Below are 15469 nucleotides of genomic sequence, written 5' to 3'. Positions count from 1 at the left end.
TGTGTTATTATACATATACATTATACATATTATGTGTTACACGTACGCGGAACTGTTAATAATGCCCAAGGTACCTCCAGCTCACAAAACAGTTTCCCTCAACCTTCACATGGACCAACTCTTTTCTGCCAGTTTCTTAAAAGCCGGCATATGCCACAAATATGAGGGCCACTGGGGCCGGGGCCAGGGCCGGGAGCATGTAAGGTGCTGAGAGCGCCCCTGTGGGTCCCCCCCATTCATTCCCATCTTCTTCCACCCCCTTCCCAAAACCTGTTATGCTCATGTCACCTCCTGTCCTGGAATCTCTCCTAGGGAAAATTCTTAAATACACAAATAGCTTCCCAAATAATATTAACCACCTGTTATATATAATAGTCAACAACTGGAATTAATCTCTGCCTGGTAAACTACAGCACATACACTTCAACATTATGCGTCCACTTAAAAAAAGGCTGGGGGTTACTAAGTGTGAAAATACGGGAAAAACAGGCTGGTTAGCAGGTCAAATGATAAGAGCAAAATATAAAATTGTTTATTCAGGATGGTTTAAACCAGTGTTGCCCTAGAGAAATATAATGCAAGCCACATACTTAAATTTAAATTTTTGAGCAGCCACATTTTAAAAAGTAAATATCTATGAAATTAATTTTAATCACATTTTATTTAGCTTAATATATCCAAAATAGTGTCATCTCAACAGATTAAAATTTTAAAGTTGTTAATATTTCCTTTTCTTTTTTCTGTATCAAGTCTTCATTCAGCACATCTTTGAATTTATATCTTTGAAATCATAACACATCTCAGTGTGGACTTGCCACATTCCAAGTCACAATATTAGCTACCTTACTAGACAGCACAGGTCTAACCCACTAGAGATTTTTTAAAGACTTAACTATTAGGGTAAAAAAAAAAAGACTAGAAGGAAAAAACCAAAAATCTTAATGATCACAGATTTTTCTCTGAGTAGTGGGAATATGTATGTGATTTTTCCCCTCCCTTTTCTGTTTTCCAAAGTGTAAATGAATAAAGTATAAAATGAATTCATATTACTTTTAAAACAATAGCAAGAGTCCACCTTTTTAATTTTAGAAGAGAAATAAAGGATTTAAAAGACCTGGCTGGGTGAATCACACCTGCCAAGCATTGATTTATTGATGTTCCGTGAGAGCTGTCCTGGACCCCTGACCCTTTCCATGCAAGCTGGTTGATTAGTTAGTGGGTAGGTGGGTGGGTAGGTTGGATGGATGGCAAGAGAGAACAAAGGAAGGAAAATAATATATTACTGCAGTTACAGGAGAAAACTAAACTCAGACCCTTGCTTCCAAATTCCAAAGCTATCATTTACTAGCTGTACGATTTTAAACAAGTTATTTGACCCTTCTGTGCTTTAATCTTCTCAAGTATAAAATGGCAATAATGATAGTAACTCCTTCACAGGGTTTTGTGAGAATGAAGTGAGATTCTCTGCACAGAGTGTTTAACACAGTGTCTGTTGCACAGCCGACGTTTCCAGAAATGTCGGCTGCCGTCCTCACGGCGAACCTATGAGTGGTGTGGTCAGGCTGTCTGGCTCGTTAAGCGATGGCACCCAGGACACATACTAGAGCCACATGTACCCTGAGTCCCTCCTGTTGCTGCCATCTCCCCACATCTCTTTCCTGAGTATAGAGCACTAGCCACAGTGGAGCTGGTCCTCAGGTTTGCGCGTGGTCCCTTTGCTTGACTACCCCCCCATACCCCACCCCCAGACCCCAATCCCCACAGCCTGGCCCACGTACCTGTACCACCTCCGGCCTCACGTTAAAGGTGCACAGCCAGTCGCTGAAGCGAGGGTAGCTGTTGAGCTCCGGGGTCCTCTCGCTGGGAGCCACGCTCAGCTTGCACTGCCGCTGCTTGCAGATGTACCGGACCAGCTTTGCCTGCGGGAAGTCCAGGAAAAGAAAAGTGGGTTCATTCGGGGCACGTGTACGTGGCAGCCCCAAGCATGATATGGGGAGCTCTGGCAAACACGAGCCGTGTGATAAGGACAGGGTCCTGCCAGGTGCCCCCTCTGCTGCCATTAAAACAGGGTGAAGCAGGAAACCCTAGAGAACCACCTCTTACCCCACCCAAGGCTGGCTGGCACGGCCTCCCCTCTCGGGACCACGTTCTTCAGAGAGTAACTGTCGAGACTGGGCAGAAGACAGAACCGGGTTAAATGGAAGCAGGGCTTCCTGCTTGGGGCAAGGGGAGGAGGAGGGGCGCGTCAGTGATTGACGATGTGGAAGACATGGGGGTTTGGGGAGGATGAGTAACCTTCCACTTAGGCTGCTTCCAGCCTAGAATCAGATTGCCTGGGCTGGGATCCGGGGGCTCAGACACACCCTAGCCCTGTGACCTTGGACAAGCTACTTAACACCCCGCCCCCAGGAAAGTCTCAGTTTCCTTCTCCAGAAAATGGGGGTAATAATAGAACCTCCCTCTCTGGGGGGGCAGAGAAGAAATGAAGCACTCAGTGTGTGCCTGGCACATAGCACACACACCGTGAGTGCTGGCCAGGCCTGTGGGCTGTGGCATGGCTGGCAAAGGTCTCTGACTTGGGTCCACCAAGACCCATCCCTGAAATGTATGCAAATTTCAGACATGTGAATCTGTGCATTTTCCAGGGAAGCGTGTCCACAGCTCTCAAAAGACTTTCAGAAGGCTAAAACTTCAAAAAAATAAGGGTAAATTAAAGTCAGACTAGTATTCTCTTTGACAAACGCTGGGCCCCGACCAACCGGGTGCTGACGGATGCAGAGGGGCAAGACCTGCAGCGCGGGCGCAGCGGGGGCTGATTGAGAAGGAGGAATGGACTTGAACAGATGGAAAATAAGCGCACAACCCAAAGAGGACCAGGCTCCGCTGAGACCCAGCGACCCAGGCACCCGTTGAGAGCTTCCCCCAAAGGCAAGCACCACCTTCAAAGTCTTGGACAAAGGAACCCTGCCATTGGAGCCACTTCCCAGGACCTGCTGCCCCCCTCAGGGTTTTTGCCCTTGTTAATTCATTCCTTTTTCTTTCATCTGTAAATATCTCAGTATATTTTCTCTATAGAGTAAGGATTCTTTTTGTTAGCACAGTTGCAATGCTAAAAAATAATTACCGATACTTAATAATTTAAAATTTCAAATATTTAGAAAGCCTCGCAATTTCCAAACAGGAGCTCTTGACCATTTTTGGACCATGGTCCCCTTTGGCAGTCTGGGGAGGTCCCTGACCCCTTTCTAAGAATAATGCTTTTAAATCCATAAAACAGAACGCTTAGGATTACAAATGAAATCTATTATATTTAAATATACTTACCAAAATATTACTTAAAATTGTGATAGAGTACTATAAGCTTCTTTATTAAAGCATCAAGCAATATCTAGCAACGGGTCTCATACCTTTGAAGTTGTGACAAGTATAAACTGCTTTTGCAGATAGCCCCACAACTGTCATGTGATATGAAAACAGCTGTGATTTCTACTGGTGACCAAGCCGCACATATTTGCTAAGATGGCTGTGCCTTGTTGCCTCCATTCAAATTGAACAACATACTAAATTTCAGATAAGGTTAATGAAAAAAAATGAAGGTACAATTCTTTTCCCCTCCAAATTCATGGACCCCCTGAATTCTATCCACAGACCCCAGGTAAAGAACCCTTATGGCTAGAGGGATATGAGGTGTGAAATGAGACCCATAACGACAACAAAACCATTGTTTCTACATCAGTCTTTCTGAAGTTTCCCCCAGAAATGTATCTGGTCCCAGGCTCACAATCTGCTAGACTCAGGGGCACGGGCCCTCTCCTGCAGCCCTGAGCTCTGTTAAGTCCTGCTATCTACAGAGCTCAGCGGCAAGTGGGGACAATTGCTAGAGAGGAAACAGTAAGTCAGAACAAAAATAATTCCACTCATTGTACACTTTTGATGTTTAGTGAAACTTAGACAAAGGCAAACCCAGTGGCATTCCTGCACCACATACCCTTCAGGTACCCAGAGCAGACATTGCTAATTGAACATTCTCTGCTGAGGCTTTCTACCTCTGAGCAGACATTGCTAATGGAATGCTCTCTGCTGAGGCTGGCAACTCTGGGTTGCCACACAAGAAGTGTACTATGTGCTGTCCTATTATGGAACCTAGGCCCCTGGGAGCATTAGAGCATGAAGCTAACAAATGTGAAGATACAGGTGCTGCCTTCATTCTACGGGGCTAAGTAGAGGCACTCATGTCCCACTCTGACCCATCTCTCCCAATGTGACCAGAGGCCAATTCCAAGTTCAGGGCTTCAACTTTCTTTTCCAGGCTCACCTTCACTCCACCCAACCTGGGTGCTCCAGGGATTCCATAAATACCTTCTGTACTTCCCTACTCCCAGGCCTCTGCTCAATCTGCTTTGGCAGGAAATCCTTCCCTCCTCCAGCCACAATGTCCTTGGCCTGGGCAAGACCTCCCGGGCTAATTAGAATCCCTCATCTCCCCTTCCGAGTGCACTGTCTACACCTCTCTGGTAGCGCCTATCACAGAGGGGTTCATGTTCGAGCTTCTGACTGGGTCTCCCCCAATAGATGTGAGCTCCCAGGGCAGTGGACACAGCACAGGCTTCAGAGTTGAGCAGAATCTGGGTTCAAATCTGGTTTCTGCCATTTAACAGCCGTGTGACCTCGGGGAAGTGCATTAACATCTCTTGAGTCTCGGTTCTCTCATCTGTACAACAGCAAGGATGATACCAGCTTGCAGTTGGTTGGGAGGACTGAATTATAGTATGGAAACCATCCCCAAAGAATAGGTTAGTCCCCCATTATTCTACATCAGGGCAGGGACCGTGCCCACCTCATTTGACTGTCCCCACATGCCTATTACTGCATCTGGCACGTAACATGGGCTCAAAGATGCCTGAGGAAGGAAGGAGGGAAGAAAACACACGGGCCTTATCCCCACGTTGAAAGGTTTCTCACAGCCAGGGCTTCCTTCCACTCCAAACTGCTCTCAAACCACAGCGTCCAATTGCTGACCAAAGACAAGGCGATAAATCAAATAACTGTGCGAAGTCAAAACCATTCTTTTCTGCATGAACCAAAGAGCTCAGGCTGCTGGCACTAACATCAGCAGCAAAGAGGGCCGACCGTCACCAGCCCAAGTGTTTCGAGGGCTGCACCCCTAGGAGCCAATTAATAACCCATCCATTCTGCTAAGACTTTGGCCATCCCAGGTCAACATCAAGATCAGCCAGCCTGGCCTTGACAACGAGCCAGTATCTGGGGGCTTTATTGCATTCAGCTCCGCCAACATGTCCCGCCCTTTTCAGCCTCAAGGCCCGCAGCCCTTGGCCCTCTACCAGGAAGGCTCATCCCAATGACCTCTCAGCCTCCACAACCCAGCTTAGATACCCATTCCTCCAGGAAGACTTCACCAAGCCCTTCAGCCCTGTTCTTCACAGCCCCAGCCCTTCTCCTCCATCAGATCACACAGCACAGTTCTAGTATTTTATTTGTCTGCTTCCTTCTTTAGACGGGAAACTCCCTGAAGCCAGGGGTCTGGTCTATGTTCTTGATCACCTGATCACCACTAGACCCCCAGGAGCCAGCACAGCACCTGGCATGCGGTCTGCTATTGTAAAACCTTAGTTGAATGAATGGACAAATGAACACACGATACGTTTTGGAGCCCCGACGGGCACACATGTTTATTAAAGTGACAGTGGAAAACAAATGCCAATCAGGCAAGTGATGGCTCAGGAGCTTGAGAGTCTCAAAAACCAGGGGGAGTTCCCCCAAAGCGGAGCGAGCGGTTTCTTTTTTTAAAGGCTGTTAGAGATCCCCACTAGGCAGCCCAGAGGGGGCCCCTAGGTAGGACTATGCAGAATTTAAAGGGATTCCTCACTGCACGTACTTGACAACCCATAAGCCTGGCCACCTGTGCGGGGACCAGGCAAGGGGACGAGTCGGGGTGCACTGCGACCCAACTGCCCACGGGACCGGTGTCCTAGAGCTCGTGAAGAAGAAACGACGCCTGCAGATTTGGGTTCTGCTGCAGGAGGTGCCTGGCATGCAGCAGCTCCCACCTGAGCAAAAATAAGGCTGCTCTCACTTTTTAGAAAGTTGGTTGCAGTTGCAGAAACACCCAGGGGCTACTTTCCCAGGCAAGCCGTAGCAGGGCCTGCCGGCCCAGCACCAGGGGCCTCCGTGAGGGCTTTTCATGGGTAGCGTCATTTTCTCTTAACCACAAAACCGCAAGATATAAATTCTTCAGAAAGAAGAGCACCTGGGGGTTTCAGCGATGGGACCAGCAGCAAGAGGGAAAGAGTCATCAGCACTCTGGCCACAGGCGAGGACCTGGGGCTGGAACGAAAGTCTTCCTCCACCCCTGATACTCTTTTGCTTCGTGGGTGTGCGTCCCGTCCCTGCCCTGACACTCAGGCTGATTTAAAGAAGGAGCAGAAGAGTGTCACGTCAGCCTGCAAATGGTCGGTGGGTATCACCGAGACACGGTACACAGCAGGCGCTCACTAAGTGTCCAAGGCTGAAAGATCTAGGCTCTGGTCCCAGTCCTGACATTTATGGTCAAGGCTCTTGGGGAAATCCCCCCTAGCTCAGCTTCAATCTCACTATAAAAAGGGTAACATTTTATGGAGGTTGGGGTCCAAATATATATGAAAGTGCTTGGAACAACACCGACAAAAATACAGGCCCAGTACATTACCCTTGGTTACACCAAGCACATCCAAGACTCAGTGTACCTCTGAGGAAAAACTCCGGCTCTCGAGACAGAGGGACCTGGCCTCAAAGCCCCTCGCCACCACCCTCCCTCAGCAGGTGAACACAGATTTAATCTGTCAGCCTCAGTTTCCCCACCTCTAAAATGGGGTTGATCTCCCACCAAGGGCTATTGTGAAGACTTACATGAGAAAATATGGATGTAAAATGTTCAGAAAATGCCCGGCACAAGGAAACACATGCTCAGTGGAAGCCTGGGTGTGTGGTGTCCTCATCCAGTTAAGTCTTCAGGTTCTCTTACAACCTTCTTGGGTGATAGGGAGAACACAGGTGAGGTCATGCCCATTTCAGAGATGGGGCTAAAGAAGACCCAGACGCTGGCGATGGCCTCCAGGACAACGCTGGTGATACTCACAGAGCCGGGATGTTTATTTTAAGGTCTGAGGGCCAAGACCCCGCTCCCAGGTTGACTCCAAGAAAGCTGAGCCCCCCTTCTCCTTGGAGCGCTCACACCTCCACCATTAGCACCAGACGACGTGGCCGGAGTGGAGCTGCGTCGACTCTGGGGATGCCGCCTGCCCAGACAAGCACCTGTACCCCAGCCTGGCACCCCGATCAACTTCAAATATCATCTGCCAGCCCTGGCTGCGCTGGCGTGACGCCCAAACAGGCCTCCCAAACGGAGGCTGCCCTGAGCCTCCCTTCCGTGGAGATGAGGCCAGTCAGACACCCCTGAAGAGCAGACAGCAGTCAGATCTCCCGAAGCACATGCCACTGAAAGAGAAAAACTCCCCCGGGAAAAGGAAGCAGCTCCCAGAGCTGTAAGGGCGCAGGAACATGAGAGGCCTTACGCGACGGCTGTGTGCGTGGAGGATTTCTCACCCAGGGTTTTGCACCTTTGCAGAAAACACGTCTTTCCAGACAACTGGTTTTGCAAACAAAGTCAGCTGTACCCTAAAACACAGGGCCTGGGATGGGGAGGTCTCTTCTATGGGTGATCTGTGATCCAGGCTATAGAAGTGACCAGATGCCAAGACGGTTGTCACCCTAACCCCGCTGGCTGCTGCAGGACCCTGAGCAGATCACTGCCTTCTCAGGGTTCCAGGACTTCCCATCTCAAGCAGGGCAGGCGGGTCAGAGGTGACAGATGGTGAAATATAAATGGGCAATGAATCCCAGGCACAGGCGGAGATGGACACCAGACTCCCAGGTACAGCAGTGGGCTCTCTCAATTATGGAAATCACATCAACACTTCATTATCAACCCTGGTAGTGATGATAATCTCTTCTATTTATGTAATACCTTATCCCCTTCTCTCCCTGGATTCTCAATGAAAATTCCAGGAGGTAATAAGCACTGCAGTACAAGAGTGGTGTCCCAACCTTCGCACAACCGCAAAGCTCCTAAGCATATCATTTTTCCCACAAAATAGTTCTGTATAACCAAAAAAGTCACAGATCTTTCCAGACTCTTGATGGGAGAAAAGAACTATGTCGAGATGTGGGTGCTGGGCAGCCTGCCTGGCTCACTCACCGGCTGAGGGACACCCGCCCGCCCAGCCTACAAACAGCAGCAGGCAATTCTGAGTCCAGCCTCAGCACGAAGACACGTGCAGCTTGTCACTCAGGGTCACTCACCAATAGTCAAACCACACGTGCTAATGAACCCAGGAGACTTAAAGGTGTATTTTATTATTCTCATCTTACAGGTGAGGAAGCTGAGGCTCTGAGAACTCTGTAACTTTTTTGAATCATGAAGGGACTCAGACCTCAACCCAATGCCCTCTTTCTATATTCCACACCATCTCCCCAAATAACGACTCCCTGGCCCCGCTGCTCATCTAAGCTGTCCTGACCAGCACAAGCTGGATGGCAGTGGGCAGGGTCTGCCTCTCCTGTGGCCCCAAGCCCCAGATCCAGCCACGTCCAGACTGTTCCAGGCAGTGAGTCCTCTGAATAAAAGTCACAGACTGCCCTACACTCTCCAAAGGTATCCAGCCATCATGGGCCACCACCTCTGGTCCTGTTGTGCAAGTATCCACCCTTTGGGCTACACCCAATCCCTGGCTCCAAACCAGCTCTGAATTCCTTAAAACTAGCCACCACCCTGACTGCTACCAGGGGCCGCCCCTTTCGAGGAGACCCCGGCATGCTTTGCAGAATGAGGAGATGCACCTGGATGGCCCCTCCGCACGTCCACCCTCTTCCCCTCGGCTCACTCAGCCCTCCAGGCAGCAGGACAGTTTCTGGACCAGCTTCCAGCTCACCTACACCTATGGGACCCTGATCCCTCGTCCCAGGTGGGCCACACTATATATTCTTAAGAGGACGTCCACAGCAGTCCTTGCGAGGGCCAGGTCCCTGTCTAACCCATCCCAAACTTCAGGAAGTCGCCAAAGCTCTCGGGACTTACTCCAGCCTGCCCTGTACGGTCCCTGAAGCTTCTCCTCCTTCCCCGGCACCGGCCAGCTCTGCCCAGGCCTCGGGCTGTTCCCCTCACTTCTCTTACCTCCTCCCCAAAGCTGGAGTGGGCTTCTGGGGACCTCCTGCCAACCCAGCCAGCTAAGCAGCCTGGTCTGGCTGCCACGGCCAACGTGTTGCAAAATGATTTGTGAGATTGTAAGGAGGCCTCTGGAGGTCATGACGCAGCTCATGGCTCCCCGCACAGGCCAGGCCAGGCGCTCAGCTCCAAGAGTGTCAGCGGCAGCCCTCGGCCCTGGCACCGCCGAGCCTCGCAGAGGTCTCGAGGGTACCCAGTGGGGCTGCCATTAGTGGGCAAGGGGCAGAGCGAGCGAGCATGCCAGGGGAAGTGGGGGGAGCAGAGGAGAAAGTGACCTCAATTCCCAAGCTGGGCATTTCGCAACCAGCCATCCTTCACGCCCTCTGTCCCGCGCCCATGCCCTCCCGGGGAAGCCGCCACACGCGTGCATTTGTGCAGAGACAATCTCCCCGCCAAGCCTCCCACCAGCAACCCTGCCCTGACGTTAAACTCAGAGTCGGGGAACTTCAAGCACAAACAAACAAGTCCGCCCCAGACCACAAGTGGAGCCATTCCCAAGGAGGCCGGGGGTGAGAGGGCCACAGCTGGGAACTCAGGGCCTCCCACCCCCTTCGTCGGCTCCACTGGGGCTGCAGACTCTGGAGCCTGACAACCAGCTGCAGATGGGAGCTTCAAACCCAGGTTGAGACAAAACAGGATCAGACTTTGGCCTCACTGGTGGGTGTCAGTACCAGGGGCCAGCACAGCAGTGGGTGCAGGAGACCCTGCCCAGAGGCACTGATGAGTTTGTTAATTTCCTCTGTGCAATTAGCATCCCCATTAGATAGCATCCCCCATTCTAATTGCCCTGGGGCTAACTATGAGTAGGCAGGAAAGGAGGGACTGATGTGGCCTAGAAGCACTCAACAGGCTTCTGGGGAAAGATGGAGCTTGAGCCCGGCCAGGGTGACCAGCCAAGGACCCGAGTTTCCTCGGCAACACCTGCCATCCCGTCTCAAGCTCCACTGGGGTCTTGAGACTCAGCAGGAAAGGTTTTCAAGAGGAAGGCATTCCCCTGACCTAAATATCCTAAGACAGCTCCCACCTGAAAAGCCAAGGGTGGGCCAAATGAATGTGCTCTTCAGAAAGCAACCTTGGCTTTCAAAAGCCAGTCAAGGAACCGTCTCAGGGCTGCCTTTGCAGGTTTGCTTCCTGCCTCAGTTCAACCCTATGAGCCCCCAGTACCCCCATGGGTTTTTTAGAACTAGCGGTCCTTAGGGCCTGTGGGGACAAACTGGACTAAATCACTAGAAAGCCAGACACCCGCTTTAAACCCTTGACTGCCCTGGGCCTGGAGCGATGGCACGCGGGAAGGAAGGAGAGCCTCTGTGCATCATCTACTCATTCAACACGTCGTTGGGAAAGCTGTTCCCGTCGCCTGGCAATGAGAGGCACTGTGCCATGGCCATAAGCAACCTAGTGCATAAGCTTGAGGAACTCACACGAGTGGGGGTGACAGACGTGTCCACAGAGAGATCTGACCGGACCGAGGGAGGTAACGAAGGGGAACAAGTATGCCCACCCTCTGAGCATCCCTGATGGCCCCAACGCTCGGTGTGTCTGCTGGGAAACCGGGGGGAGAGCAGGTGTCAGGAGACACAGGGGTGGTGTCCCCCACAAACTAGACACAGCCTTTGTCCCAGTTCAAACACTTACTCCACGTGCCTGTCTGAAGTTCAGCAGCCCACAGAGCATGGCTTAGCTCTCAACCCCTCAATTATAAGACGTAATCCCAGAGAATTCCTGACACTGCACACCATAGGGGGCCTGGGCGTGAATTATCAAGCAGAGGCCTGGAAAAAAGGCAGAGGCTGCACCTAATGACAAAGGTAGGTTTCTGCCTATGGGCCTACTCCCTTAGGGAGGGATGGGGGGAGGTGAGACACTTCAAACTCTGAAAGCACCTGCTATGAGTAGGAGGTCGTGCCATATACTGGGGAGATAGGTCTTCTTTTCCAGGAACATGACTGTTTGCCTAGCAACTGAGACCATCACGGAAAAGGATAGAGGACTACGCAAGGGGTAAGGGGCAAGGACAGGTGAGCTCCTCGAATACCAGGGGTGGACTAATGTGATGGCGAACTCCCCCGGCATGACGGGCGCTGCGTTAGGTGCTGCTCGTTACCTATCTGATACCCATGCCCGACTTCTTCCGCACTCACAGGCCCACTCTGTTTGGGGCAGCACTGTGCCCGGTGGTGAACTGGTCTGAGTCAGCGGTTCTCAACCCTCACTTTACGTCCATGTAATCGACCTAGGATGGGGTCCCAGCACGGCTCTTGTGATGATCTGGGCCCCACTTCCAGCTTCCTTTGAAATTAGCTATGTATAACAGTTCTGGTCAACGAGACACAAGGGCGTGTCTGCTGGAAATGCTGGCAAAGTGTTTGCTTTCCTCACAAGTGGGACGGTCTCCGGGGCTTCCCATAGCCCCCCTTCCTGCTTTGAAGATTAGAATTGCCAAGAGTTATCCAGAGAACCACACAGACACCACTGTTCAGCTGATAAACACATGAGCCACCTTACTCCAAACTTCTTATTGTAGGAGAGACATAAGGGCCTGCTTGTGGAAGTCACACCTTCTGTTACTTGCCACCGAAAGCAGTCCTTTCTGCTAACGTTTATTAAGGCTGCACTGTCTCAAACCTCCTTCTGAACCTTCTAAGGCTTCCTGTCTGCTTCCAGAAAATCTACAAAAAGAAAAAGAAGGTATCTCACCATTCTTCTTGGGACCATGTGCCATCCAGAAGCATTCCTCCAAAAGTCTTTCCAACGCTTCCCTGGTGGTGCAGTGGTTAAGAACCTGCTTGCCATTGCAGGGGACACGGGTTCGAGCCCTGCTCCGGGAAGATCCCACATGCCACGGAGCAACAAAGCCCGTGCGCCACAACTACTGAGCCTGCGCTCTAGAGCCCACAAGCCACAACTACTGAAGCCCGCGTGCCACAACTACTGAAGCCCGCGTGCCTAGAGCCCGTGCTCTGCAACAAGAGAAGCCACCCAATGAGAAGCCCACACACCGCAACGAAGAGTAGCCCCCACTCGCCGCAACTAGAGAAAAGCCAGCGCGCAGCAACAAAGACCTAACGCAGCCAAAATTAAAAATAAATAAATAAATTTATAAAATTAAAAAAAAGTCTTTCCAAATTTTAAAGAGCAACTACATTTTTATGAAGTCCAATTTATCAATTTTTTTTCTTTTTTGGTCTGTACTTTTTACTTCCTAGCTAAAAAATATCCTTGCCGAGCCCACTTTCACAAAGATGTTCTTCTATGTTCTAGAAGTTTTATCCCTTCTTTTTTTTTTTGGTTTAGGCCTATGAATGACTTTGAGGTAATTTTTGTATTCCAGAACCGTTTTCACCACAACTGTCCACTGGTGTTTTTAATTGGATATTCCTATGTGTGAGGCACTGTGCCATGAACCTCATGGGTCCTGTCTCATCTAATAGCCACATTAATCCTCTGGTACTATTATTAATCTCATTTTACAAATGAGAAAACTGAGGCTTAGACAGTTACCTATACTTGAAAAAGGAACCTAGTGTACTATACCCCCAGATGTGATACCTTATCGTACCTTCACATCCATTACACAGGACCTGAAGTAACGATGGACATTTAACCTGACGGGAGAGGTAGAGAGATGAAGAATCCTTGTTCTAATCACCTGCCTGAGGTAGTGGATGCTGAGTGCCTGGGAATACAACCCCCAGCTGCACCCCCCGCCCCTAGAAGATACAAGACAATCCAATTTCCAGGGGTGCACACTGTGGGGGTGGGGTGAAGCAGGATGTGCAGCGTCTTGCATTTGTAGAGAAAAAGAATGGCTGGAGAAGCCCTGCTTCTGGCCGGGCGTGGTGAGAGCTGTTCCTCCCCGTTTGACAGTCACAGGATCACTTGAGGCCAGGAGGCAAGTGCAGACCACCACAGTGGATTAAAGATGGCCAAGAAGTTCCTGTTCCTCCCAAGATCTGCGTCCTCTCGCCTTGAATCTGGGCAGGACTGTGGTGCTTTGACGGACAGAACAGAGGACGGGTCTCCTGCAGCCCTGACCACTCTGATGGAGAGACCCTGTGGAGAGGCCCCAAGCCCGCATGGAGAGGGAGGGTGTGCCGGCAGAGCCCAGCCAACCTCACCAAGGTCCGGGTGTGCGGGCGGGGCTTCCTCGGGCCCTCCAGACCAGGACAGCCACTGGGTGCTGCCACAGAGGTTTGTGGGATCCCAAGGGGACTAGGTCTGTGGGGTGGGGCAGCACCAAAGAGGAAATAATCCCCGAGATGAGTTCAACAGGTTAGGGTGGAGCATGGGGTGTGGCACACGGACAGAGGGTAAGGGGCAGGGATGGCACCCAGGTGGGGGACATAGCATGAGCAAGGGCCAGAGTCACAAGAGAACCTTTTAAAAAGACGGATCTATATAGCAAGTAGCTAGAGACTAGAAGGGATGGGGAAGGGTGGGAGGGCAAAGTCAGCCAGAGGGCAGGGCCAGCTCATGCAGGTCCCAGAAGATTCTGGAAGGTCCTGGAAGGCCACACTAAGGCATCTGCAATCAATCTTGCAGGCGTGGGGAGGAATGCAAAGGAAGAAATGTAGTCAGATTTGGATTTTTGAATGATCATTCTGGAAACCATGTAGAGGACAGACTGAAGTGGGTGTGGAGAAACCAGAGACAGGAAAAGTCAATTCAGGAGCCAATGCAATTCAGCAAATGAGAACAAAAGGTAATTTAGTCTGTGGCAGTGTGGGTGGAAAGGAAGGAGCAGATTCTAGAGATGTTTTATTAGCATTTTTACTATAAAGACAAGACTTCCCTGCTTGCCTGTCTGGGGAATTTCTGGCATACCAGCACCCTGGAATGCAGGAAGCCTGAGAGCTGAGTTTCTCCAGCAAATGAGTCAACATGTGTTTGACTTAGTTGAACTTGGTGCTTCATGGGGGAGGGGCCAGCTACCTGTCAGAAGCCTTCGGGCCCAAAGGTCCGACTTGGAAAAGGCACCTCAGCCCAGGTGTCTCCCGGCTTGAGCTCTGCCCCTTCCCCACCTCCCAGGCAGAGGGGTGCCCTGCACCTGCCAGGAGCAAAAGTCACTGCCCCAGCTGCTCCAGCTCCAGCTCCTCCCAAAGCCCCCAGAAGGGGGTCAGATAGAAAGAGGCAGCACTTGCCAGAGCGGCCAGGCCCAGGAGGAGCTTCTCCAGCCAGCCCCCTCCGGCCCGCATGCAGAGCAGGAAGCTGCCACCCCTTAAAGGAGAGCAGGCCCAGATGTTCCTGCCAGAGAAAGAGCGAGCTCTCCCCTATCTTTCTTGGAAAGGTCATGGGGATGGAGAGTCAGATAGACTGAAGTTCAAACCTCACCCCCACCTCCTACCAGCTAAGGGACTGTGGGCCATTGACAATATCTCTGAGCCTTTATTTCCTCTACTGTAAATGAGGGGGAAGAATCGGCCTCCAAAGATCACTGTCAAGACAAAACGATAAGACATGCTCAGCAGCTGGCGTGCCGCAGGCACCCAGCAAATATCTGTTCCCATCTCCTTTCTCTGGGGTCTTAATCGTGGGTAAGGCCGTGGCTTTGATGGCTGACAGGGAGCCCGGGACAGGGGATTGGGGGATACCTCAAAACGCGAGTGTCCAAAGGCAGGGGTCGATTACTGATCTGCTGACGTGTCTGCAGGCTTCCCACGGAACAGGGCTATGAACCGACTGTAGAAACAAACAGCTCTGAGCGAGAAGGCGGGTCAGCGCTACCCCCGCTTTTACAATCCATTCTGTACTATCAAGGTCTAAGCAACACCTCTGACACTGAATTACCAAGCTGAGTTTCAGGTGAGACCAGGATGCCCCACCAGTGACATGACTGTCCATTCTAGCTTGAAGGGCACCAATGAGATGACCTGGTAGCTTATGGGTACTTGTGCGGATGCCTCACACCTGGTCACGGCACGTCACAGTTTACAGACATCATCCCATCCGACCCTCCCCACAGACCCATGAGGACCATCCTCACCTCCATTTACAGAGATGAGAAACCAAGGCTCAGAGGTGAAGTGACGTGCCTCAGGCCACAGGATGTTTACTGTGTTAAGGCACCATCTTCACACCCCGGCTTTTCGAGTCCAATTGTCAGTGCTCTCACCCCTCCCCCAACGCCCCCAGAGCGGACAAAATTATTTTAAGTTAATAGATTAAAACCAAGCACTCCTGAAACACTGA

General features: G+C 51.0%; 1 protein-coding gene across 2 annotated transcripts in view; it reads right to left on the bottom strand.

Moving 5' to 3' along the window:
* KSR1 (kinase suppressor of ras 1) overlaps positions 1 to 15469 on the bottom strand; it is a 147901-nt gene that overhangs the window by 63351 nt on the left and 69081 nt on the right. For both annotated transcript variants that reach the window (XM_068529954.1, XM_068529953.1), the window contains exon 2: positions 1779 to 1919. In XM_068529954.1, coding sequence (XP_068386055.1) covers positions 1779 to 1919 — 141 coding nt within the window. The remainder of the gene's footprint in view (positions 1 to 1778; positions 1920 to 15469) is intronic.

This window comes from Eschrichtius robustus, chromosome 20, assembly GCF_028021215.1.
Source record: "Eschrichtius robustus isolate mEscRob2 chromosome 20, mEscRob2.pri, whole genome shotgun sequence".
In the NCBI taxonomy this organism is placed as follows: domain Eukaryota; kingdom Metazoa; phylum Chordata; class Mammalia; order Artiodactyla; family Eschrichtiidae; genus Eschrichtius; species Eschrichtius robustus.
This window is presented reverse-complemented; position numbering and strand designations above follow the sequence as displayed.